The sequence below is a fragment of the Nicotiana sylvestris genome, chromosome 3 (assembly GCF_000393655.2).
Source record: "Nicotiana sylvestris chromosome 3, ASM39365v2, whole genome shotgun sequence".
Classification (NCBI taxonomy): domain Eukaryota; kingdom Viridiplantae; phylum Streptophyta; class Magnoliopsida; order Solanales; family Solanaceae; genus Nicotiana; species Nicotiana sylvestris.
In genome coordinates this window covers 118,071,094-118,097,671 of record NC_091059.1, presented here as the reverse complement: position 1 = coordinate 118,097,671, position 26,578 = coordinate 118,071,094, and the positions used below count along the sequence as shown (strand labels likewise).

At 36.4% G+C, this 26,578-nt stretch overlaps 3 protein-coding genes across 3 annotated transcripts; all 3 read left to right on the top strand.

The window, feature by feature from the left end:
- Nucleotides 1-5,151: 5,151 nt before the first annotated feature.
- LOC104225663 (uncharacterized) lies at nucleotides 5,152-9,865 on the top strand. Its single transcript, XM_009777508.2, has 7 exons — nucleotides 5,152-5,288; nucleotides 5,363-5,507; nucleotides 7,043-7,144; nucleotides 7,400-7,512; nucleotides 8,507-8,790; nucleotides 8,886-8,976; nucleotides 9,333-9,865. The coding sequence occupies exons 1-7, from the start codon at nucleotides 5,178-5,180 to the stop codon at nucleotides 9,780-9,782; spliced, it is 1,296 nt and encodes a 431-aa protein (XP_009775810.1). The 5' UTR covers nucleotides 5,152-5,177; the 3' UTR covers nucleotides 9,783-9,865.
- Nucleotides 9,866-19,279: 9,414 nt separating this feature from the next.
- Nucleotides 19,280-21,391, top strand: LOC138887911 (uncharacterized). Its single transcript, XM_070169703.1, has 3 exons — nucleotides 19,280-20,509; nucleotides 20,659-20,784; nucleotides 20,969-21,391. The coding sequence occupies exons 1-3, from the start codon at nucleotides 19,280-19,282 to the stop codon at nucleotides 21,389-21,391; spliced, it is 1,779 nt and encodes a 592-aa protein (XP_070025804.1).
- Nucleotides 21,392-23,443: 2,052 nt separating this feature from the next.
- Nucleotides 23,444-23,911, top strand: LOC138887910 (secreted RxLR effector protein 161-like). The gene has a single exon (XM_070169702.1). It carries the CDS (start codon nucleotides 23,444-23,446, stop codon nucleotides 23,909-23,911), a length of 468 nt encoding a protein of 155 aa, XP_070025803.1.
- The last annotated feature ends 2,667 nt before the right edge of the window (nucleotides 23,912-26,578 follow it).

Here is a 26,578-nt window from a genome sequence, read left to right as displayed (position 1 = left end):
ATATTATATAACTGCACAGGTTTATCTGGAGTCTGGTCCTAGCCTCGTCTACCTCGCCGGGGTTAGGCCAGACACGTACCAACACATGGGGTCAGTTGTGCTGATACTACACTCTGCACTCTGTGCAGATACCGGAGTAACCTTTGGTCAGCAGCAGTAGCTCGGGAGCCAGCCTTTAGTCCACCGAGACACCGAGGTAGCCTTGCAGGCGTCCGCAGGCCCGACGTCTCCTCTATCTTATTTTATATTCTGTTATCTCATGTATTCGAGACAAACAATGTTATATTTCTTTCAAACGGTCGTATTTAGTACTCTTAGTAGTCCGTGGATGTTGTGACACCAGGTTCTGGTTAGAGGCACGTGAGGGTCTTTGAGACATTTTCGTTTTCTATTTATTTAAGACTTCCACTAAATTTCATATTCCGTTGTTATTTAACTGTTTACTCCCTTGTTAATACAATTGGTAAGAAGTTCTAAAATAAAGGAGTTAATGATTTCTAAATTCATGGCTTGCCTAGCTTCTACGAGTAGGCGTTATCACGACTCCCGAGGGTGGAAAATTCGGGTCGTGACACTCGTCCATCTGGCAGATACAACGATGATGATGATGATGATGATATGGACGATTAGTTTTTCTTTTTTTGTATAATCCTTTTAGTTAAAGGATTATAATGTTATTTGTTTTTTATGTAATTTTAATTTATCTTTTTAATGTTTAATGAAATATTCAGTTTTTGTTTTAAGTTTTTTGAGCTTTTTTTTTAAATATTAATTCTCTTCAAACTCGAAAAATAATAGAGGAAATGAACTAAATAACTTTAGCAGGAATTAACAAAAACTCATCCGAAAATTAAGCATTTTTTGGTATGAAGTTTTCCAAAAAATCATAATAAAATACATCCTGCAGGAGGAAAACTTCAGCTCCCTTTGCTGAAGTTTTCAAGCATGAACTAAAAATCCTTTTTAAACTTAGAAAATAACAGAAGAATTAACAAAAATTTATCCGAAAATTACATATTGCAGGACAAAATATTAAGCATGTTTTAGCAGATGAACTAAAAAAACTTCAACATACTAAAAATTATATGAAAAATGTTTTACATATTCCGGAAAACATAAGCATTTTTTGGTATGAAGTTTTTCAAAAAATCATAATAAAATACAAAATTACATATTGCACAAAAACTTCAGCATAAAGTGCTGAAGTTTTTTAGTTAATCTTTAAAAACTTCAGCTCGTTTTTGTGCAATATTAAATTTTAATTTAGGTTTTATTTTTACCCAGTGTAGGAGGAAAACTTTAGCACGTTTTGCTGAAGTTTTTAAAGACTAACTAAAAAACTTCAGCACTTTATGATGAAGTTTTTGTGCAATATGTAATTTTAATTTATGTTTTATTTTTACCCAGTGTAGGAGGAAATCTTCAGCTCGTTTTGCTGAAGTTTTTAAAGACTAACTAAAAACTTAAGCACTTTATGCTGAAGTTTTTGTGCAGTATGTAAATTTGTATTTTATGTTTTTTTTTACCCAGTCTAGGAGGAAAACTTCAGCTCGTTTTGCTGAAGTTTTAAAGATGAACTAAAAACTTCAGCATCCCATGCTAAAATATTTGTTCAATATTAAATTTTAATTTATGTTTTATTTTTACCCAGTGCAGCTATGTTTCAGCTCGTTTTCCTGAACTTTTTACATATGAACTAAATAATTTTAGCTTGTTTAGCAAATAAACCGAAAATTTTCACATATTATGTAGTGGAAAACTTCAGCATATTTGAATTTGTCGAATTAGAATGTTAGTATTCAACGTGAAATAGATTTAGAATGCAAATTCAGCATATCAGTGAAGAGTTCATGTTCAGAAAACATATGACATGAAATCAATCAATTTCAAAAACTATTTTGAAACCTGAAGATGAATTTGAATACTTACAATGTATTTTATAATTTGGAATTTGGATCTGGTTCAAATCTGGTTTGCGAGAGGCAATCTTAGGAGAAACGGGGTGATGGAGGAGAGACAGAGGGGATCTGGAATTTTGAATCTGGTATGCGTGATGCATCTTTTATATGTTTTGGAAGGAGTATAATGGTCATATTATTACGCATTTTTTGTTAGTTGGCTATGAAATCAATAGTTTTAAAAAAATAAGGTACAAGTTAAAAGGTGACATAAATATAGGGTATGGCTGCAAATTGCCCGTGTAATTCTCCCTATTTACATTATGTCAAACAGTAGCAAGAGACTTATCAGATAATGCCACTCACGAAGCTTGTGTGATTTGATCATTTGATATATCCAATAGAAGATATGATACTAAAGAGTCTAAAGTTCAACAAGGACCGTTATCAAGAAAAGGAAAATAGCCACATAAAAAAAAATAGAAAATGAATGCTAAACATAACCCTTAAAAACTACTACTACTACAACAATAACAAACTCAGTATAATTTCTCAAGTGGGATCTGAAAAAAGTAATGTGTACGCAGAAAAGCTGTTTCCGATAGACTTTCGGGCTCAGGAAAGATATAACCCTTAAAAACTAGAGGTTGTTAAACCTTAAGTTTTTAATTATTCTTTAACATTGCCCATAAAAACGTATACCTATTGTATTGTATTGTATCGTATAGTTACTTTAAATATAGTTGTTTTGATGGTTACTTAAATTTTATTGTACTCTTATCGTTAAATTTTATTGTTACGATCGATTTGGTGTAGTCGCGACGTTATCTTATTTTCACTCTCATTTTGTCCTTTATTCATTAGTATTTAATAATTATATTTTATCACTTATTAATAACTCTACACATACTTTGCTTCTTCTTTTTTGTGTAATAATATAAGTTTATTCTTCAAATTGATGATGTGTGACATCATGAAACGATAAAATATGATATAATTTATCAAAACATTATATTAGTCGAAACAATACAATACAATACATAATATTGAATGTTAGAGTTAAATTTTACTAAACTTGCCCCTCTCTTTTCCCCCCAAAAATACCTCCAAAAAAAAGTACAGTAATTTATCATAGTTAATATAATAGTAAGAATAAAAATAATAATATCATGGAAACTTGTTCCCCTCCTAAGTAAATAAAAGGATGTTCGAGAAAGTTGAGAAGTTTGCAAGTCTTAATTATGTTTGGATTGGGAGACACGATAATTTACAGATAGATGATGTCTAAATACAACAAGACTTATTGTCCCTCTAGGATTCTAGTTCATATATAAGTCTTTGTAAGTAAATGGCGTTACATAACAGCCTTCAATCCTTTTGGAGCAGCGCAAGAAATATGATTTATTTCTCAAGATATATTCTTTTGGTGAGTCCACCAACAAGTCCATGTACAATATGTAGTAATTCTTGCTATGATAAACATCTGTATAGTGTCTGTGAACGATGCAATATCGAAGATATTGTACTTTTCGCAAAAGAAGATTTTGCCGGGTTCGTTAGAGAGAAAAAGCCAAAGCAAAGAATTCGAAGCAGCATCATAGGACTCGGCTTTCTGCAGTGTTTCGAGTTTTTGAAACTCTTTTCACGTGTCAAGTAGCAGCCCGGAGTCGGAGTTAGGTAGGCAGAAGGAGGTTCAGCTGAAAATTATACTATGTATATTAAGTCAATTTTTTTCATATATATATTAAATGTTGAATCCCTTAACTTTTTGTATGTTTAATTTTTTAATCCTTTCAATAAAAATCATGCTTCCGCCACTTCAATGAGCCCTTGTGGGGCTACTCTTATAGTTTTTTTTTTCCATCTCAGTTAAGAAAATTTGTGAATCTTGATAATGATAATGCTCGCAAAGCATGCATGATGCAACCGATCTCTCTAGCTACTTGCTTAGCTCTCTATGTCACAGATCTTTCTTTTTGTTTTCGTTTTGTCATCTTTAATTTCTATTTCATGTAAGCATAATAGCGTAAACAAGCTACTGTACCACTAATTAGTGTCATACGAATTTGGGCTAATTTTATTTCTGCTTTTCTTTGTTTGGGACAAACAATTCTTTGTGATGCTAAGTGTTAAGCACGGGCGTGTTAGTATTTAATTTTTGCTCTCTAATTTGGTATTGAATCAATCCTTAATTTCTTTTGATCACTTCAGCGCGGGCAGGTTGTATCTAACCTATTCGAAATCCGAAGGTGGAGATTATGAGCGAATATAATTGTATGTATAATTTTACAATATTGAATTCATTAAGAGGACTAATAGAGTGCTAAATTGGTTATAGTGAATAGTGATACTTAGCGTGCACGAATTAAGACTAATATTCTTCTTTACTTCCCCTTCTCCTAACAGACGCGTACAGCTATTTTAATGCTGTCTGTAGCAAGGTGTTGAGATCTTTCTTTGTACTACCAAATTGTTTAACTGGAACGACGTTATCTTAGATAAAAAACGACCTTGTGTCTGGTTTTTTTAATACGTTTCCAAAAAGAATGTTGGAGAAAAACTGATTACAATCAATTAATTAAGCTTATACAAAGGGGAAATTGTAGCAATCAAATAATCTCAGAGAAATACATGTGAGATCCAATTGATATATATTGATTATATCACTATTTGCGAGTTTCTACATGAAAATCAAGAGGGTTATTAGTTATTACCAAAAGCAAGGCTATCTTTTAAATTATAGGTTCGGCCGAACCTATTCACGTTGACCTCCTTTCACTTTTCAAAAATTCTCCAAATGGTAAAATTTTAGCATTTTGGATCTTCTTGTCTCCAATAAATTTATTTTTCCTTTCAACAATATTTAAATTATGAAAATTTCAAAAATTATACGCATGAGATAAAAAATTATTTTTCTACAATTGTCATAAACTTTTAAATAAATGGTAGTAGTAACTAGCAAGATCCTGAAAATCTAATATGAGAAACTCCCTTCACATGAATATATAGCTGCTCCCAAAAATAATACTAGTTGGTATATTTTATATATTAACAATATATAAATTACATATTTTGTACAAGATTAATAATATATTTTTTATATAATTAACTGGCAGATGTAACTATTTTGCCAAATGTATAATTTGCCCAAAGTTCCTCTTGGATGCTAGCCCGTGACGTTTCACCCATGTATAACAGCAAACACCGGGTCGGGTCATGAAAAGCCCAAAAGAGAGAAAAGGGAGGAAGAAAACATGGCAAAAACCAAAATAGAAGAAAATGGCGGCAATAGTATGCTACGGTCCTCTAATTGACCTCTCTAGAGCAGCAGTTCACATCGGCGAGTACGTCCAACTCCTCGTTTTGGTTCACAATATCACCCCAATTCAGGTACTTACACTTTCTCTCTGTTGTTTATTTATGTCCTTCGCTACTTTGGATCAATTGGTTTATATATATTGCAGTACAAGTTATGGAGAAAAGGTGGAGCAGAGGTCATTAGGACGGACGTACAAGTGGGCGATGACTCCCGCCCATTTTTTCCTGTTTCAATTTGGCAGAAACATTTGGCCTCCAAATTTGTCGCTGGCGATGTCATTTTGCTTCAAAGTAAGTTTTTATTTTTATTTTTTAAAGTTATATTTCAGAAGAAAAAAAAAAGTTTACCACTGCATCCACTATTCTGTTTTTGCTTCAACTGTATATGTAGTTCAATTCAAAAACAATGAGAGTGCTCACTGGATTTAAATTTTTAAGACACTTCAAAACTTATATACTGTAAATTGTTAAGACAAAAGTGTTAAAGAATGGGGTAGAAGGGACACTTTTGTGATTAGAGTTAATGATATAATTTTTAAAACCCCCAAAGTTTTCTTATTTACAAAAACATCCCCTCCTACTCTACCCCGATGGATGTTTCAAACATCCCGTGAGATGTTTCATTTATCCCGATGGATGCTTCAAACGTCACGGGATTGTTTTAAATATCCCGATGGATGTTTCAAACAACCCGGGAGATGTTTCAATCCGATTATCCCGGGAGATGTTTCAAACATCCCGATGGATGTTTCAAACAACCCGAGAGATATTTCAAACATTTAGAAGGATGTTTCAAGCATCCCAATGGATGTTTCAAACAACCCGAGAGATGTTTCAAACATTCCGGGATATGTTTCAAACATCACGGGAAGATGTTTCCAATATCCTAAGAGATGTTTCAACAGAATACTCATTTATGGGGATGTCTCAAAATTTCTCGAGAGTATTTTGCAAAATACCCACTTTGTAAAATTTCATATTTTTCTCTTTCTCTTGTATATTTTAAACCAAAGATAAAATGAAAAAAGAAGAAGATGATGAAATTATGAGGATGAAGAGGGAAAGAAGAAAAAGACCAAGAAGAAAACGAAGAAGAACAAGAAGATGACATACCTGAACTACCTGCAGCATCAGCAAAATTGAAGAGAAAGAAGAAAGTAAGGAAGAAGAATGAGAGAAAGAGAAAGAGAAAGAGAAAGGAGAAAGGAGAAAGGAGAAAGAAGAGTTTAATGAAAATTTGAATTAGTTTGAATGAGTATGATTTTTGAAAATTTTAATATTACCCACAACTTTTGTTATTCTTAATTTGACCCCAACTCCTTTAATTACACGTTTTTTGTTAACCAAAAAAGTCTTTTTTACCTCTTTTTGCACCATCCAAGATTGTAATTCTGATGCAATTTGTCGCCTGTGGCATATTTTACCACTCAACATATAAACAGTAAACATGAATACAGATAGGATTTGGATTTTAGAAATAAACTCACAAGATCTTTTAAGCATAAACAAAAATAGGCAGGATTTCTTATTGATTTACGAAGAGCCCGTTCATAATTACAAGTTTCATTTCGATTGTGATGTAATTGGTGCTCACTGCTTCGTCATTGCCTTAAAGGATCTTCTAAATTCATTAACTCATATAGCTTTCTTTCCTCTCTGCTTCTTACTTACTTGGAATCTGCTATACTTGTGTTTGTTGTACTGGTTTATCCGCTGATCAGTATTGTTTAAATACTGTTGACTATGTCGTTTGTGTGTTCTTGCAAATAATGATGATGCTCCAGACTCCAGAGGTAATGCTTTAAATTTTATTTTTTCAATTTCAGATGTTAAGATTACAAGAGTTGGTGGATTAATTGAGGCTAGAACTGTACATTGCTCAACTTTGCTATGTGTACTCCATTCATACAAGTCACTTGCTTCTAAAGGTACTTACTCTCTCTCTCACTTTCTCCTCCCCCCCCCTCCCCCTAGGGCACTCTGTAGCTATAAGTATATGGTTGAGTTTGATGAATTTATGAGATTGTTATGCATTGTCTTTGGTAGATATGGTCTGGCTTTGGAGGATCATTGATACATTACTGGACACTCAATTTCTGTAAACTACTCTTTTCAGATAAGCGGCTCAACTAAAGTTTTCCAGGGGCAGACCTAGCTAAGATTATGATTTATCGTCTTTGCAGGTGTAGACGAGTTGTTGCTCAGCTGTCGAATTGGTGTGGCAGCAAAGGATAAGCTTCAAAAAATTGTGAAATGGCTGCAGCAGGGGGCTGCTGTTGAATTAAACAACCATCAGGTTTCCTCTTTCTCTTGGAACTTCAGTGCTAATTTTCAGTTGCGTACACTTGAGCAGAGACTAAGAGTTTATTTAACGAGCATCCTCTTCTCCTTCTCAAATTTCTTTCTTCCCTATGCCCTTCCTATGGGGGTTTCTCTTTTCCTCCTTAATCAGTCTTCACACTGATGAAAACCAAAATTTGGATGTATGTATGCAACAGAAGGAGTTATTTTTAGAATCCCTTGTCCTCTGTTATGTAGTTCAGGGCTGCTTTATCTTGCACCAACCAATAAGTGCCTTTCGTTCTTTTTTTAATTAATGAATTAACTTTGGGTGAATTACTTGGACCTCCACTCTAGTTTAGTCAAACTAAATGGACATCCCCTATATCTAAAAACTTTCCTCTAGTCTAGTTTTTTTTATATAGAAAATTTCCGTGTCTCTACTAGGACATTAAAAGTTAATGATGTAATAAAAATGTTTTGAATTATTTGCTCCTATTTTTCTCCCAATTGCTACTGTATCTACCCAAGAAATAAAGGAAAGAGTAATTTGATTTTTTTTTTAATTTTAGCTTAACTATGAAAATGAAATTTTTATAAAGTTCCAGATTAATGATTTGAGTTCAATACTTATGCTATGCTGGGGTTTTTCTGTCGGAGGTGCATCACTATGTGAGTTATATGGTCCAGTTGTGGAGAAATTAAGCCAATTACTTTTACTGTTAAAGTGGAAAGGTCTATGATGTTTGTCAAAATAAGGAGAGGTCCAAGTAGTCCATCGAATTATACCTTTTTCTGATGGAAGAAACCTATGGCTTTTAAATGGCTGTTATTGCTGATTTGTATTTTCTTAATGCTACTATTCAAGATCATTTGATATCCATATGACTGTGATAGGTGCATGCTCATGTATTACTTCACATCTGTTGTCAAGTGACTGCAGTTGAACGATATTTGTAAATCGGGCTTGCTTTATGAAATATATGAATGTTGGCTTCATGTACTCGCAGTGGAAACAGCCATCAATAAATTGGAAAGTGCACGAAGAGACAAAATCTCAGGGTTGTGTCTCTCTTAAAGATTTATCTAATCTTCCTGATTCCTCCAAGGTAACCTTGTATGCATCTGTCGGTGAAGTATTTCTGCCAATTACGTGGAGACATCTTCCTGAATCGGCTACTGAAAGCATGTTCATTAGCAAGAGACTATACATGCACTCAGATTGTGATGTGGCTGACGATCTAATTACTGCTGGCTGCCATCTCTGTGGTACTCCTTTAAGTTACGAATCTAGGTAAGAGGAAAAGCTTACCAGTCCCCTTTTCATATCTATGCTGATGATATGCCTGTAACATTTAGCAACTACTATATCGTCGCGGTTTGCAACAGTTTAGGCAGTGTTAAAAATGCCGCATCACTCTATTGTCAGGAGAGTTCCAATCACCTTCATGTTGTAAGCACGATATATCGGCCTTTCATGGTAAGATTTTCTTTTCAATTGGTAACATTCTCTGTTCTTGTAAAAATTAGCTCCAGAAAACTTTTTCACCATTACTGCTTATATTGCGGTTTTCCTTCCATACCGTGGTGATCGGCACCTGATTTTTTTATGTTTTATTCTGGTACTTAAACTTCACTCTAGCTGACACCAGTATCACAGATGATTTTTCAAATTCATTGACATTTCAATCACGCAATTATAATGATGAACAGGGGTGAGATATCTACTTTGGAGCAGAAATTAGCTGCAGTGCCAAAGTGCACCTAACCTCTTATTCTTGGTTTATGTTTGTTTATTTGGAAGTTCTTTTAAAATTTACTATCTCAATGTTGCAGCTATATGTGTGGGATGCTTCAATGTACGCTCCACTTCTTGTTAAAAACAAGGCAGCTGAAGTGTTGTTTGGAAACATCAGAGCTGAGGAAGTGCTCTCTTGCTATAAAAGGCTGAAGGAGGGAAAAGATCATGCTCCAAATTTAGTTTGCCGAAGGAATGGCACGGCTGAAAGGACTGTGCTTCATAGTGCTGCTGGGGAAGGTATTGCAGCCACTGACACATCAAGCACCAACGAGGAAAAGGAATTGAAAGAAAATAATAAATTCGATGTAGGATCAAATTTCTATTTGGTTTGGTTAATTTTACTGAAGTTGCTACTGCAACAGGAGAATAACAGTCCTTTGAAATTTAAAGTTACTATTAATCCAACAAGAGATTGCGAATATGGGAGGTATGAGATGATCTCTGTTTCTCTACCGTCCTTTACATCTGAAGGCAACTTAGCATAGGAGTTCTTAAATGTATCAAATATCAATATTTTCAGCAGAGTTCATTTGTTCTTTATGCAAAGAAAAAGGTCCTTGTGGTGTAGTATACCTGACTATACAAGTTTTTTATGGTGGCTAAAGGTTTACTACTCCAGTCCAAGGCCAGAACATGCCCAGACAAGTTGGTTTCAAAAGCATATCAAGCCTTTGCATGAACACCAGATTTATTTCCAATATTTATAAAAGGTTTGTAAGTTATGGCCTTTGAAAAGAATGAGCTACGGCGGAAACTTGAACTGATCACGCACTGAATCGTACTATAGGGCGGATTCTGGACAAAAGAACGTCCAAAAGCGGAAGATTGTTCGTGCAAATGGAAACCTTGGTAATCTTATTCTATCATTTAAACAGTAAAGAAAGCTATTCTTTCATCTAAAAGCTCACTGGTGTCTTTTCATACTCAAGAAAGACTTCAGATTCTAACTATAGTTCACTGCAAAACTACGCTATTGCTGCGCCGCCATGTTGATCTTCGATGCCATAAGTCTTAAATAAGCGGATATCTGGGCGTGCTGAGTTATTTTTAAGATTTGAGATGGTTGATAACCCAATTAACTATATATCCTCTTCAATATGTTTCTACTAGCATTTGGAGAATCAAACCTTGTGTTTGTGGTTACATAGAGCTTGGAGTACTTTGAATGCGTTGCTGTCTTGCTGGAGGCTGTAGCAGAGAATATACAGTTAGGGGTGTACACGAGTCGGGTTGGTTCGGTAATCAAAATCAAATCAAACCAACTATATCGGTTTGGTTGGTTCGGTTTTATTGGTGGAGTTTTCGGATTTCTTTCCACATGAATGTTATTTTAATTTTACTTTGTTAGAGTTATAGATAAAGTTTTGATAAGTTACTATATATTTAATAATAATTGAACAAATTGACAAACATATGATCTATTAAAATATTCTTATCTAAGAATTTTTTTGGTAACACATTGATATTTATTTTCTTAGCCTAATAATAATTTTTCGTTGGCGTATGCTTTCAAGCTTGACTGAATTTTAATAATTACAAAATCAATATGAATCCTAAATAATGATATGTTCTATTTAAATTTTAAAATTACCGATAAACAACATTTCAAATTCAAAAAGATATAAGAATTTGATAGATATTGACATATGAATATGGAAAAACAAAAAGATTAATGCAATTCAATAGCACTTGATAAGAAAGTGATGATTCACGCTACGATCAAGCACTCTTTAAAGTAAATAAAAATGGATGCACTTTATAATCCTATTAAATATTACATCCTATGATAGGATGACAAATATTTTCTAACATTTTTTTTAAAGAAAATCATATATGTTATAAATAATTATCTAATGGTGGATGTCCATAACTCATAAAGGAGTAATACCCACTACTCTTTTCCATTATCTCCCTAACTCCCACTACTCTAATACTTATGGTTGTAACATCCATATTTTCATAACCTCCCCATGATCTTCCTCTATAATCTCAAATGTTTAATGCCATATTTATGGCATTCTTTCGTATACCTCTATGTAATACTATAAATAGAGGATGAAAGGTGATATTATAGATACTTGAAAAATACTTGGAGAACACTTGAATACATGGAAGAAATAAGAATCTCTCATCTCTTGCTCTCTACATTCTTGATGGGTTTTCAATGTCTTGGCCTTATGTTTCTTATGTTTTGATGATCTAACAAACTTGTTGTGAAGAACTAGATAAAGAACCTGGCCCACAGGGTATACATTTCATGTGACCTGGTCGAAGTTTGAAATCAGCAAATGGATGAACGACCACAGGGAGGAACATAACAGGGACCTGGTGATTTGGTTCCTCAGGGTTCTCCGACACAAGCACAAGACAGTAACTGTATGCAAATATTATAAAGAGAAACACAACAGGGACCTGGTCTCTTAGGGTTCTCTAACAGAAGTACAAGTCAAATGAACAGCTGGAACGTAGCAGAAGAAAGTGATCATCTAGCAATTGTCACAGAAGAGGAACACAACTAGGACCTGATCTGTTGGTGTGTCCTGACAGAAGTACAAAGTCGACTATCCAGCTGGAATGCAACTGCCCAGAAGTGGTTGTGCAGACAGTACATCAGTCACTTCTCATTGGAAAGAAGCGTACACCAATAGTTGACATCACTATCTATTGTGATATCTTTTGTGATAAAACAACATGGTGCAAGACACATCATTCTTTGTGCATTCAGTGATATTCTCTCAAGCAACAACAGTATTCATCTGGCATTGAAGTCACTGGTGTGTCAAGAACAAGAAGACAACTCCACTAAAGATCAGTCTCTTAATGAGTTTATGTACATCTATAGTTGAGTTGTAGTCTTGTTATTTGTTCGTCATTGTAATTCTTAGTTTGCTTTCTTAGAAGCATTGTCTTAGGAACAAACCAAAATTCGTAAACTTCTGAGTTTATGTTGTGACTAGGGATAGTCATAAGTTTAAAGCCTTTGTAACTAGGATAGTTATAAAGTGGCTTGTGGTGGGTGCATCACAAGTTAGTTGAAGTCTTTGCAATAGGGTTTTTGCAAAGTGGCTTATAATAGGGAGATTGCAAGTTAGTGAAGTTAAAAGCCTACAAGAGTAGGTCGTGGTTTTTTTATCCCCTTGTGTGGGATTTTTCCACGTAAAAATCCCTTGCCTTCTTTACTTTCAGTCTGTACAACATTCTAAGCATCATCTCATATAGGACTAGGTACTCTATAGTTTGGCGGACTCATATAAACTAACAATTTTTGTCTATTTTCTTATTTTATATTATTACTTTGAGCTAGGTTTCTTAACACATTATCAACAGGAATTGCTATATTCTTCTAGCACTTCCTAAAAGAAGTGAAAACCTTCCATGGAAGCTACAATTGTTTTTGCTGCTTTGTCAAGTGATAAGTTGACAGTTCATGTCGATGGTAAGTTAGGTAATTGATGATCTTAAAGTTACCTATTATTTATGCCCATTTTGCGTCTTTGTTTTGGATGATTAGATAGAGGTTTGGTTGAATTTGGGTCTAATATGTTGTCTTTCAGTGCAGGTGATGCAGAGGGGATCAATGGACAAATAGTGCACTTAGTGGGAGGAAAAAGAGTTGAGCAGGAGGAAAACCTAGGTGCGCGACCGCGCATGAGAGACCCCCAGTGCGCACTTGAGCGCGTAAGTGACACAGTATTCTGCCAGAGGTGTACGGCCATGAGCGCGGTCACACCTCAAGGTGCGCAACCGCATACGTTTGCCTTCGGTAATTTTACTCGGGCCTATATTTGTAAATTTGGAGGCGTCCTTGTTAGACCTATATGAAGCATAGCTCGTCTCAAAACAAGTATCTCGGATATTGGGAGCAACTTTTGGAGAGAAGAAGGCAAGGAAACAACGGAGACTCTAAATACTTCACCCAATTCATTTATTACGGAAGTTTGTTTGATTTGGGAATTGTATTGTCTTCTTGTTCTTCTAATACTCTTTTGATAAACAGCTTCTCCACTATGGAGTAATCTTTCTTAGGGTTATTGACAGATAATGTGATTAACTATTGTTTGGGGTTTACTTTCTGTTAGTTGCCTGAATTCGTTGAATGTGTTATTAATTGAATGGCAATGCCAATTGTGATTTTACTTTAACCGAAAGAGAAGTGTTGCTACAATCCGCATTGTGTTATCTTGCTTGGGTTGATTTACACCGCTCATAGATAATCGAAAAAGCTTAGAGAGTTATCAGTTGACCCAATTTAAAAGAATAGTCGAGAGACGTTCTTCGTAAGACCATTCATTCAATTTATTTTTGCATATGTTCATAGAACCTGTCATTAGGTTGGTTAATGAAATCTCATTCATTCGGAAGAAGAATTTGAATACTTAAAATAGCCTAATCGTCTGTTGAAATTGAAAGAACCAATATAAGTTAAGAGTGAACTTAGCACGGAGTTACCCAGAATAATAGTTGATTACATATCTTGTCACGGCCCTTACTTCTCACCTTGATATTCAATCGTTGTTACTTAGTCACTAAATTTCTATTATCTTCTCACAATCGATAATCTTAGTTTTTATTATTAGTCGGTAATAACTTAAATCAAAGGTTTATTTTTTCTAGATAGTGTTAAACTGAAGATTTATTAGAATATTATTTAAACCAATTCTTGTGGAGACGATTTAATACTATACTATCTTTGACTAGCGAGCCTAAGTTTTATACATGGATTTTACGCTCGTCAGTAATATATTCTAAATAGTATTACTATATATAACTCTTATTTTGGCGTATTAACACGTCATCACAAATAATCTAGTTTTGCAATAAGGTTTCTAGCTTCCTTTTTTGTTAAAAGAAAAAAAAAGCAAAATTGGGATTTTGAATCTTGCCCAGTATAATATATTTTTTAATTTCCTATAACTTCTATAAAAGTTGTGATTAATTTTTGAACAGTTCAAGATCTTTAAATCTAAGTTATTTTCATTCAAAAGCTGCATTATATCTATTACAATAATATTTTACTGATTATAATACTAAGATGGGGTTACATCAAGGTTTTGCGCTAAGTCCGTTCATATTCGCCCTGGTGATGGACGCGTTGACACACCATATTCAAGGGGAGGTGCCATGGTGCATGCTATTCGCCGATGATATAGTCCTGATTGTTGAGTCGCGAGCCGGTGTTAACGAGAGGCTGGAGGTTTGGAGGCATGCTCTTGAGTCTAAGGGTTTCAAGCTGAGCAGGACGAAGACGGAATACCTGGAGTGTAAGTTCAGCGCTGAGCTGGGGGAAGTGAGCGTGGATGTGAGGTTTGAACCACAGGTCATCCCAAATAGAGACAACTTCAAGTACCTTGGCTCGGTTATCCAGGGGGAGGGAATATCGACGAGGATGTCACACACCGTATTGGGGTAGGATGGATGAAGTGGAGGTTAGCATCTGGAGTCTTGTGTGACAAGAGAGTTCCACCGACACTCAAAGGTAAGTTCTATAAAATGGTGGTTAGACCGGCCATGATGTATGGGGCTAAGTGTTGGCCTGTTAAAAAGTCACATATCTAGAAGATGAGAATAGCAGAAATGAGGATGTTGAGGTGGATGTGCGGACACACTAGGATGGATAAGATTAGGAATGATGATATTCGGGAGATGGTGCACGTCGCTCCCATTGATGATAAGATGCGGGAAGTGAGGCTCAGATGGTTCGGGCATATTCAGAGGAGAAGCCCAGATGCTCCGTTACGGAGGTGTGAGCGTCTGGTTGTGGAGGGCGGAAGGAGAGGTAGAGGGTGGCCTAAGAAGTATTGGGGAAATGTGATCAGGAAGGATATGGCGAGGCTTCAGATTTCCGAGGACATGACACTTGATAGGAAGATGTGGAGGTCACGTATTAGGGTTATAGGCTATGATGTAATTATGTCTTGCCTTTCTTCGTACCATTGTGGGACTAATATGGTAGGATTTTTTGTCTAAGATAGCTAGTGACAATGTCGTGTTTTACTATTTTCGCTTTCGAGTGCATGACCTATTTACTAGCCATCGCTTCCGCTTTCGCTTTTGCTTTGCATCCTTCTTCTGGATTTCATGTTGTTCCTACTTTTCCTATGATTTCTATAGTGATACTAATATTGTCTCCTTTTGTCCTTTGTCTTTTTTCTTGAGCCAAGGATATTTTGGAAACAGCCTCCCTACTCATGCGGGGTAAGGGTAAGGTATGCGTACACAATATTCTCCCCAGACTCTATTATTGGGATTTTACTGAGTTGTTGTTGTTGTTGTTGATTTATAATATTAAGAATGAAAATTGAAGACGATAAATATCAGTTGTAATGTTGTGGATGGTTCAACTTGTAGTTCTACAAAGAATACACATTTTAGTTTCAACGGAGGACTTGTTAGAGATAATCTTTCAATTTTTTGCCATTTTTAATGTTTGATTGTCTTTACTCTACTATTACAGTCATGTATAGCAATAATCTTAATATTTGTGCTTGTTGTTATGCATATAATCATGAAGTGACAATATTTTTAAAGGCTTGAGGGTGAGTCCCTAGACACTTTGGCCTGTAATGCAATACGTGGAGGGTAAGATGGTGGGTTTAAGTCCCAGTGCACCACGAGGATAAGACATCGGGTTTAAGTCCTGGTGCACCATGATGATAAGAGTTAGGTTTGAGTCCCAACTCATATGGCGTAACATGCCTTTATATGGGTAAGGCAATGAGTTTGAGTCTCAATGCACCACATTGATGATATAATGATGACTAAAGAAAACTAATGTATTTTTTATGAAAAAACATGAAGCATGTCCCATTTGATTTGCTCTATTATTGAAGTGAATTTGGTAGCGGTGCATAATATGTCTAAATGAATACAAGTGGTTGACCAATGAACGTGGCATGCTAACGACTAAAATTATAATGGTCATCATTGGTAGCCGCAAAACGAAGAACAATAAGGGTTCTCAAAATAACCCTTCAAAGGTAAAGGAAATATGTATCAGAGTGATTTGTTAATATGAGACATGTTCACATGATTATAGTCTATTCGTTGAAAATGTAACTTGTGATAAGCATTGTAAATGCAAACTCATTCCTGAAAGTGAATGTTGAAATATATATGTGATAAAAAATTATGGTTAAGGTCATGCTCATGCATAGTTGGATAAATGCTACAACTCACCTCTAAGGGAGGTTTGAGAAAGATAATGAATTTACTGTGTGATTACATGAATCTGTCATTGGTTGCATATTTATGGTATGACAAATATATTTTGCTAGACGTTATCAAATATTATTAAAGGCAAAAGTAAAGCAAGAAAAGAGTCTTTCCTATAATGATTTTGACTGTGACATAAATAATATAATTTTCTCTGTGAAGGAAAAAATCACCACTTGAATGGTGTTATAAAAGATCTTATAGTACAAAATTATTGAGAGCTCCAGAAGAGTGAATTTGTTACTAGCCGAATAAATAAAATTATTTATGGCACTGGTGTTGTAGTAAGTCTTGAAAGAAATTTTTTGAGTTTCAAAGATATCAGCCAAAGTGGTTGGCATATTGAGACTACAAATGAAAGGAAGATTGAATATCTTTATATTACTATAATCATACGGGGTAAATATGAAAGCTTACACGACTTTTCTTCTATTTGTACTACACAAGTATAAGCATGATGATGAAATCACATGCCACAAGTAAACTAGAGGTTTACTAAAACAAATACCAATTGGCATGGCCAGTTGGCCATCCCAGTTCAATTATGATGCAAAAATTGATTGAGAATTCACATTGGCATATATTGAAGAAATAGAAGATTCTTCAAGAATTCTCTTGTGCTGCGTATTCTCATGATATACCAGTTAAGGTCGGGATTTAATCTCTTGATTTCTGAAACAAATAAAAGGTGATATATATATATAGGCCCAGTCACCTGCCATGTGGACCGTTTACTATTATATGATTTTAATAGATGCATCTATTGTATCGTCGCATGTGAGTTTATTATCAATTTGCAGTTTGGCTTTTGCAAGGCTACATGCTCAAATTATTAGAGCACAGTTCTAGAATGTAAATTATGATGATTTATCTTGATAATGCTAATTTAAATCCAAGTTGGTTTAGCAAAATTGTATGCCTCCAATTATAGCTAAACCATTGGTTATGAGAACAAAATTTGGTATGAGATGTATTATTTAATATACAGCAGCACTTGTATGCATCTAGCCAAGTTAGGATAAATTCTCCCTATCACAATTGGTTCAGGGTCAGGAACCAAATAATTTTCATCTAAAAATATGAATGTGCTATATAATTTAATTATCCCACCATAATACACAAAGATGGGTTCCCCAAGAAGGTTAGGATATGTGTTGGTGATCCCAACATTAGGGGGGAGAAAATGAGCAGCTGAAAAGTGATATGTGGAATGAATTATTATGAGTACATCTAGATCCTCGTACAAGAAAATATGAACTTGAATTTCAAGTGATAATTCATTTGCAAATATTGCAGGAGCATGTGCTGACCAAAGCTAAATGTCATATTTTAGCTATTAATGCTCCTAATAGAATAAAATTCATGATGGACATAATCTATATGATGGGTTTTCAATTTTTTTGTCTTATATTTTGATGATCTAACAAACTTACAGTCAAGAACCAGATAGGGAACCTGACATACTTGGTACATATTACAAATGAACGGATTCCAGCCTGGACTCCAGCTAATGTGAATTGCTGCAAGTGTAGAAAAGGAAGAAACAAGTCAAGGACCTGATCCCTTGTGTTTCCCTGATAGCAGTACGAAAGTCAACTGTGCACAGCTGGAAAGTGACTGCTACAGAAACAGTGCACACAGTGCAGCAATTTTGCAGTCACTTGCTTTTGACCTATCGAGTGCTTACATCATTCAAGTGATGTCATCAAGGGTGTATTAAGAAGAGCCTTATAACAAAACATCACTTGAACACTTGACAATTTACTTCAAGCATTCAAGCCTTTTGAACACAGTGAACTCAATTCTCAAGAGCTTGAAGAACAAAGTTAAATGCTACTACGGACCAGTTCTTAAATCTAGTATTTTGTTATCCTTAGTTGAGTTGTAACTTTGTGATTGTTCTTATTGTAATTCCTAAATTTCTTAGGTAGAAGCGTTGCTTAGGAACCCACGTGTAAAACCATAAACTTTCTGAGTTTGTGTGGTGACTAGGGTTAGTCATAAGTTAAAGTCTTTGTAACTAGTGAGTGACAAAGTGGCTTTTGATAAGAGTACCACAAGTTAGTTGAGTTGAAGTCTTTATAATAGAGTCATTACAAAGTGGCTTGTAACAGAGTATTTACAAGTTAGTGAAGTTGAAAGCCTACGAGTGTAGGTCATGGTTTTTGTCCCCTTGTGTGGGATTTTTCCATGTAAAAATCCTGTATCTTATTTACTTACTGTTTTATTAGTATTCTCAGTAAAAACTCATAGAGGAACAGGTACTCTATAGTTTGGTGGACTCATATAATCTATCAATTGGTATCAGAGCAGGTTCCTCCTATCAGGCTAACACCTAGGAAAGATCTGTATGGCTGCTCCACCAAATTTTGAAGAAGGTCAATCTACATACAAACCACCCAGGTTTATGAACAAAATAATATGGGTGGTGGAAGACAAGAATGCATGATTTTATCATGGCTGAGGATTCTGAGTTATGGGATGCATATGTAATGGTCCTTACATCCCAACAAAGGTGCTAGAAGAACTTCCATTCTCGATGCCAAAAACCAGAAAAGAATACACCAACGCAGACAGGAAAGATGTGAAGAAGAATTTTTGTGCCAAAAAATTTTTGGTATGTGGAATAGGACCTGATGAATACAATAGAATTTCTGCTTGTGAAACTGCAAAGGGGATATGAGAAGCTCTACAAATAGCACATGAGGGAACTACTGAAGTAAAGCAATCTAAGATTGATATGCTCACTACCGAGTATGAACTCTTTAGTATGAAGGACAATGAATCTATTCAAGATATGCACACTAGATTCACCTCCATCATAAATGAGTTACACTCACTTGGTAAAACCATTCCTAGGAACAAGCTAGTGAGGAAAATTCTCTATATCCTGCCCAGTTCTTGGGAAAGTAAGGTGAATGCTATTACTGAAGCAAAGGACCTACATGAGCTGACCATAGACGAGTTTGTTGGAAATCTGAAGACCTACGAGATGAAGAGGAATATAAACAGTGAAAGAAGAGAACCAAAGAAAGAAAAGAACCTAGTACGCAAAGTTAATAGCAATGACTCGAGTGAGGAGGACAGTGACATGGCTTACTTAACCAAAAAATTTCAGAAGATGGTCAGAAGAAATGGAGGAATAATGAAAAGGGGCAGCTCTAGCAAACCAAAGAACTATGATCTCTGCCATAAGTGTGGAAAGCCTGGGCACTTCATCAAAGACTGTCCTCTCCTGAAGCAAAAGTACTCCAAGTACAACCTTGAGAAAGCAGCCAAATGGAACCCGGTTCCTGACAAGGACTTCAAGAGGAATAGATTTGCTGACAATGTGGTGAAACATGCTCTTGCAGCATGGACAAACTCCTCTAGTGAGTTTGAAGATGAAACTGATGTCGGTGATAGCTCCATGGTGGCAGTTGAAAGTGAGGAAAATGAATATGATTCAATTTTTGCTTTGATGGCCCAATCAGATGATGATGAAGACGATGACAGCAGTGAAGTAAATTTCAGGGATGTTCAGAGAAATCTAAAATCCTACTCTCCTAAGAAACTCATATCTTTAGCTAGTGTATTGATTTATGCCTATCATAGCGTTGTGGAGGATAAGGATGTTTTGACCTTAGAGCTAGGAGAAACTGAACAAACTAGAGATGATCTGGTAGTATGTGTTGTTGATCTGAAGGAAACCATTTGTGAGTTGGAGAAAGAAAAATTTGTCTTAACCAAAAAAATTACTAACATAGAACATGAAAGAGATGACTTAGTGGTTGTAGTTGTTGACCATAAGGAAACTATTGAAAACTTCAGAAAAGAAAGAGAAGCCTTGATGAAAAGAGTGACTGAGATTGAGGAAGAAAGAGATGATCTCTTGGTAGTGATTGCAGACCTAAGGGAAACAATAGAGGGACTAGGGACTGAGTCAAAACCTGGAAATTTTGGAAAACGAAAGGAGATAGCAAGTGAGGAACACATTAGGCTTGAAAACAAGTTGAATACTGTGAGAACTAGTCTGTGTGTTGAATATAAAAAAAACATCTTCAGACTGAACTGGAAAGAATAAAAAATGATCTTGAAAAGTTTCTAAAGTGGACCTGGTCCTCAGAAGCTATCACTGCCATGTATGTTAATAATGGTGGAAACATGTAGGGAATAGGGTTCCAGAGGGAAAAAACTCCTTATAACCCCCATAGCAAGTATGTTACTATACCAGACAACTGGCTGTGTACCCACTATGGGAACAATGGGCATTTCAAGAAAAATTGTCAAGCCAGGGTCTAGTCCTTTCAAAACAAAGTGTTTGTTGAAAATATAACTACTAAAAAGGGACCAGGTTCTACCCACAAAAAGTGTGTATTACCTGCATGGACTACGAGAGCTATCATTCATCCTCTTGCCTACTACAAGGGACCCAAACTTGCTTGGGTTCCTAAAACTAACTTTTGATCTCCTTGTGCAGGGAATAGTGAAAGGAAGCAGTCAACAATGGTTCATAGATAGTGGATATTCAAAGCACATGATTGGGAACACCATGGTCTTTCTTTCACTAAAAGCCCTGCAAGGAGGGAGTGTATCCTTTGGTAATGGAAAAAGGGGATACATTCTTGGAGTTGGAAAAGTCGGGAAATCACTTACTCACTCTATTGAGAATGTGTACTATGTCAATGGTCTAAAGTACAGTCTCTTGAGTGTCTCTCAGATTTGTGATAAAGAAAATAAGGTGGAGTTCTTGTCCAAGATATGTACAGTTACTAATCTGGTAACTAGTGAAGTGGTACTTGTGGCCAAAAGATACAAGAACATCTATGTTGCTGATTTCGAGTCCATACAAAGTAGTGATTTGAGCTATCTGAAAGTTGTTGATGATGATGTTGAACTCTAGCACAGAAGACTGGGGCACGCAAGCTTCTATCTTCTGAACAAATTAATTCAGAAGGACCTAGTCCATGGTCTGGCCATGTTAAAGTTCAAAGTACAGAAGGTATGTGATGCTTGTACTAGAGGAAAGCATGTGAAGTCCTCTTTTAAGTCTAAAAAGGATGTAAGCACATCAAAGCCACTCGATCTTCTGTATATGTATTTGTGTGGCCCTATGAGAGTGCAAAGCAGGGGAGGAAAAAGATACATATTTGTGATAGTGGATGACTACTCCAGATTCACATGGACTCTGTTTCTTAGAACTAAAGATGAAACCTTTGAGGTGTTTGTGGATTTTGCGAAGAAAATCCAGGTGAAGATGGAGTCTAGAGTTGTATGTATTAGATCAGATCATGGTACAGAATTTGACAATGCCAAATTTGGTGAGTTCTGCAATGAAAATGACATTACTCACAACTTCTCAGCTCCTAGAATACCCCAGCAAAATGCAGTAGTGGAAAGGAAGAATAGAACTCTTGAAGAAATGGCAAGAACAATGTTGATCGACAGTGGAATTGCAAAGAACTTCTGGGCTGAAGCAGTCAACACTGCATGATATTTGGTGAACAGCTGCATAATTAGATCTCTCCTGAACAAAACCCCCTATGAGTTGCTGAATGGAAGAAAACCCAAGCTGGCTCACCTAAGAATATTTGGGTGCAAATGTTATGTTCTCAACAATGGAAATGATCAGCTTGGGAAATTTAATGCCAAGAGTGATGAAGGAATATTTATGGGGTATTCTTCTCAAAGCAAAGCTTACAAGATATACAACAAGCGGACTCAATGTGTTGAGGAAAGTGTTCATGTTATCTTTGATGAGTCCTATACTTCATGTGATAAAAGTGCTAAAAATGATCAAGATGGAGAGCCCTTACTAGCTTCTGGTGAAGTCATTGACATGATAAATGGAAAGGCAGATATGATAAGCCAAGTGAAAGAGCTGACTAGAGACAATGCTGCCTCTTCTTCACTGGAACCAGGTACCTCAATTACAACTACTAAAGCTGAAGAAAGAGTGGTTGATGCAGTACAGGGTACTCCACTAGTATCCGAGAGAAGAACACAAGAGAACCAGTTAAATATACCCACCTCCTCTACAAACGAACCTCAAATGTCTAACTGGAAACACAAAATTTCTCATCCTCTTGACAACATAATTACTCCTCTAGATTCTGGAGTACAAACCAGGTCAAAAGCTAGAAATTCACTTGCCTTCTCAGCCTTTCTCTCCCAAATAGAACCCAAAAATATCAAGGAAGCCCTGAAAGATGCAGATTGGATTACAGCCATATAAGATGTGCTGCATCAGTTTGAAAGGAACAATGTCTGGCACCTGGTACCTAGACCATCTGATCGAACCATTATAGGAACTAGGTGGGTATTCAGGAACAAGCTTGATGAACATGGAAACACTACAAGGAACAAAGCCAGGAAAGTGGTTCAAGGCTACAATCAGGTGGAAGGGATTGATTATGATGAAACATTTTCTCCGGTAGCTTACATGGAAGCTATTAGAATCCTAAACGCTTTTGCATCTCATATGGAATTCATCTTCTTCCAAATGGATGTCAAAAGTGCATTTCTGAATGGACTTCTTAAGGAAGAAGTCTATGTGAAGCAACCTCCAGGGTTTGAATGTCATGAACACCCTAAATACGTGTTTAAATTGGACAAAGCATTGTATAGGTTGAAGCAGGCTCCTCAAGCTTGGTATAAAAGGCTGTCAAAGTTCCTCTTAAAAAATGGCTTCAAAAGAGGGAAAATTGACAACACCTTGTTCCTAAAGAAACGGGGAAGGAACCTGCTCATTGTCTAGGTCTATATTGATGATATCATTTTTGGGGCAATAGCTGACTCTCTGTGTGAGGAATTTGCAAAACTCATGGGAAGTGAGTTTGAAATGAGCATGATGGGGGAGCTGAATTTCTTTTTGGGTTTTCAACTGAAGCAGTCCATACAGGGTACATTCATTTGTCAGTAGAAATACATTAAGTAGCTCTTGAAGAGGTTTGATATGGAAGCATCAAAAGTGATAGACACCCCAATTGCAACGGCTACTCGACTGGACATGGATGGAACTGGATCTCCTGTGAATCAAAATATGTATAGAGGCATTATTGGGTCTCTTCTTTATCTCACTGCCAGCAGACCCAATATTGTCTTCAGTGTGGGGCTATGTGCAAGGTTTCAATCAAATCCCAATGAATCTCATTTGAAGGTTGCCAAAAATATTTTGAGATACCTTAAGGGTACACAGGACCTGGTCTTGTATTACCCCTCAGGTGATAGTTTTAATCTTATTGGGTATGCTGATGCTGACTATACAGGTTATCTTGTGGACAGGAAAAGCACTTCTGGAATGGCTCACTTTCTAGGATCATGTCTCATCTCTTGGGGCACAAGGAAGCAAAACTCAATGGCTCTTTCAACAGTTGAAGCAGAATATGTAGTTGCAGCATCCTGTTGTGCTCAACTCCTATGAATTAAGCAGCAACTGGAGGATTTTGGGGTGTTTTGTGTGTGTGCCTCTTCTATGTGATAACACCAGTGCACTCAACATGGCTAAGAATCCAATTCAACACAAAAGTACCAAGCACATTGATGTGAGACATCACTTTCTGATGGACAATATGGAAAAAGGGTTGATCTGTATGAAGTTCTGCAGCACAAAAGACCAAATTGCATATATCTTCACCAAAGCATTGAGCAGGGAACATTTTGAAAGAAACAGGGTGAAGATGGGGCTTTTGAAGCCAAACTGAGAACTTGATTCCTCATCAATTGGTGACTGTTGAGGGCTCTGCACTAGCAAAAACTACCGGCCGTCTCATGAGGAACCTGACCCCTCTCCGAAGGAAACGGGTCAAGTTTCTCACTCTCATGCTAGTTCTGCTCCTGTATTTGTTGTTGCGCCCATGGACATTCAAGTCCCTGAGATGAGGTCTAGTGATGAGGAGGATCTAGACAACCTTGATCTTGATGCTTTCATAGTCAAGCGAGGGGTGGTGTCCACTCCTTAGTCTTCTACTAAGCGACCTACTACTAGGTTGCAAGAAAAAGTAGCCTATGACTCTGCCCTTCAAAAGAGCAGAAAAAACAATAAAAAGAACAGGATAAGATTGGTGAAAGACAATGTTATCGTGTGTGATAAGGTTGTTCCAATGGTGGAGGTTTAAGAAGAAACAACTGAGGAACCCAGTTCCCTAGTGAGAAGGTCCCAGAAGAAGAAGGAATCTGCTTCCATCGAGAATGTTACAACCCCCAGTTCCAAGTTGAAAGATGTTGTGAGTGAGCTCTCCGCTTTTGATGAGGATGTGTTAGCCAAGTCTAAGGGAAAACCAAAATCAAGTGGTGTGAAGTCTGGCAAAGGAAAGTATGAAACCGTTAAGGAACCTAGTTCTGTGAAAAAGCTTAGGAGTGAAAGTAGTTCTGCTTCAGAACGTCTAAGGCACCAAAAGGTTCTGTTGGGTCGTACTTTTGACCCAGCGATCTCTGATATGGCTGGTATGCGGCAAGTTCTTGCAATGGTTGAGTTTCAAATATGGGGGCATCTGTTTCAAATGGATGCACCCAAAGTGTATGAGGATGAGGCTCAAAGCTTTTATGCCAGCCTCTTCCCTATTGATACCGACCATATCTGTGCCTTGGTGAATAATGTGGACATTGTGTTTGACGTGAGTTTGCTTGGGGATATTCTCAAGGTCCCTGCGGATGGTGTGTCTGGTGTGAAGGATGCGTGTCAGTATAATTTCCGAAATGCTGTAATAAAGGACAATGCGAACCAAAAAGGGGACCAGATCCACAAGAAGGCACTACTCCCTGTTTATCAGTTGCTCTTCGAATTGGTAAATAAAGTTCAGTTGCCTCGTGCTGAGAGGAGGTTCATGACCTCTAAGTTTGACTTGTTTTTAATGGAGCAACTGGATGGCTTTAATCCTGTCGACCTGCCTGTTATTATGATCGAACACATGCAAAATGTAGCAACCTTCAAGGATGGTAATCATGGTCTTCCATACGGGTTTCTGCTTACGCAAGTGTTTAAGTTTTTCAAGGTGCCGCTGGGGCAAGGCAAGGTAGGAACTAAGAAGCAGACTTTCTCACAGACAACGTTGGAAGAATGTGAGTGCATAAAGAAGAATGGGGGATAGGTGTGAGCACGTGATTTTTGCCCGATATGAATTACTCTCATAAATTCAAAACAGAATAATTTGCCCATTATTTACAAATTCGTGGATTTTTGGGGCATTTCTATCAATTGTTTGCATTTGTTTGTGCGTGTTTATTTAAATTAATGAAAAATACAAAAATATAGGTTGCATTTACATTTAGGATTTAACTTTGCATTTTTAAAAATTAATTATTGATTAGTTGTTTTATAAAATGGGAAAATCACAAAAAATAGTTTAATTTGCACTTTTAATCTTAATTTTGATTTTTGAATAGTTTTCTTTTATTTTGATTTCGTTGTTAATTGTGATAATTATTATTTAGGTTTAATTAGTGTTTTTTTAGTTAATTAGGTTCTAGGAATTAATTTAGATTTTAATTTAATTTTGGAAAAAAGAAGGAAAAGAATTGTTTGAAAAATTGATTTAAAATTAGAGAATTGAAAAGAATTGAAAACAAAATAAGGAGAGAGCTGGTTTTTGGGCTGCTTTAAATTAATTCACCCAAGCCCAATGTTTTTTCCCCAGAACCCGCCCATACCCATCCAAACCGGTCCAACCCGTCCCCCAACCAAAACGACTCTGTTTAGGTTAGATCAGATTTGAGTCGTCGAGGTTTAGTAATCCAACGGTCGCGAAGTGGGGGTACATTTGATAAAAATTTGTCTGAACCACTTGCCCCCCCCCCCCGTTACAATCTCATTCTTCGTCTTCCTCTAAGATCACCCCAGAAACCCTAGGGCCGCCCTAATTTTCCACCGTCTCAACCGGCGGTGCCATCTCTGACCGGCCCCAAGTTGATATCATAGAACACTTACCTCATCCTTTTTACTAATCCACAACTCGATTCCCTCGAAACTTGCTAAAACCCCTCGAATTTTAGATCCGAGTTCGAGCCCTAAAAGTTCAAAACCAATATGCATCGACTCAAGCCTTTGTTTTCCATGATTAGGAGGCTGATGCACTACAAAACTGATGATGTT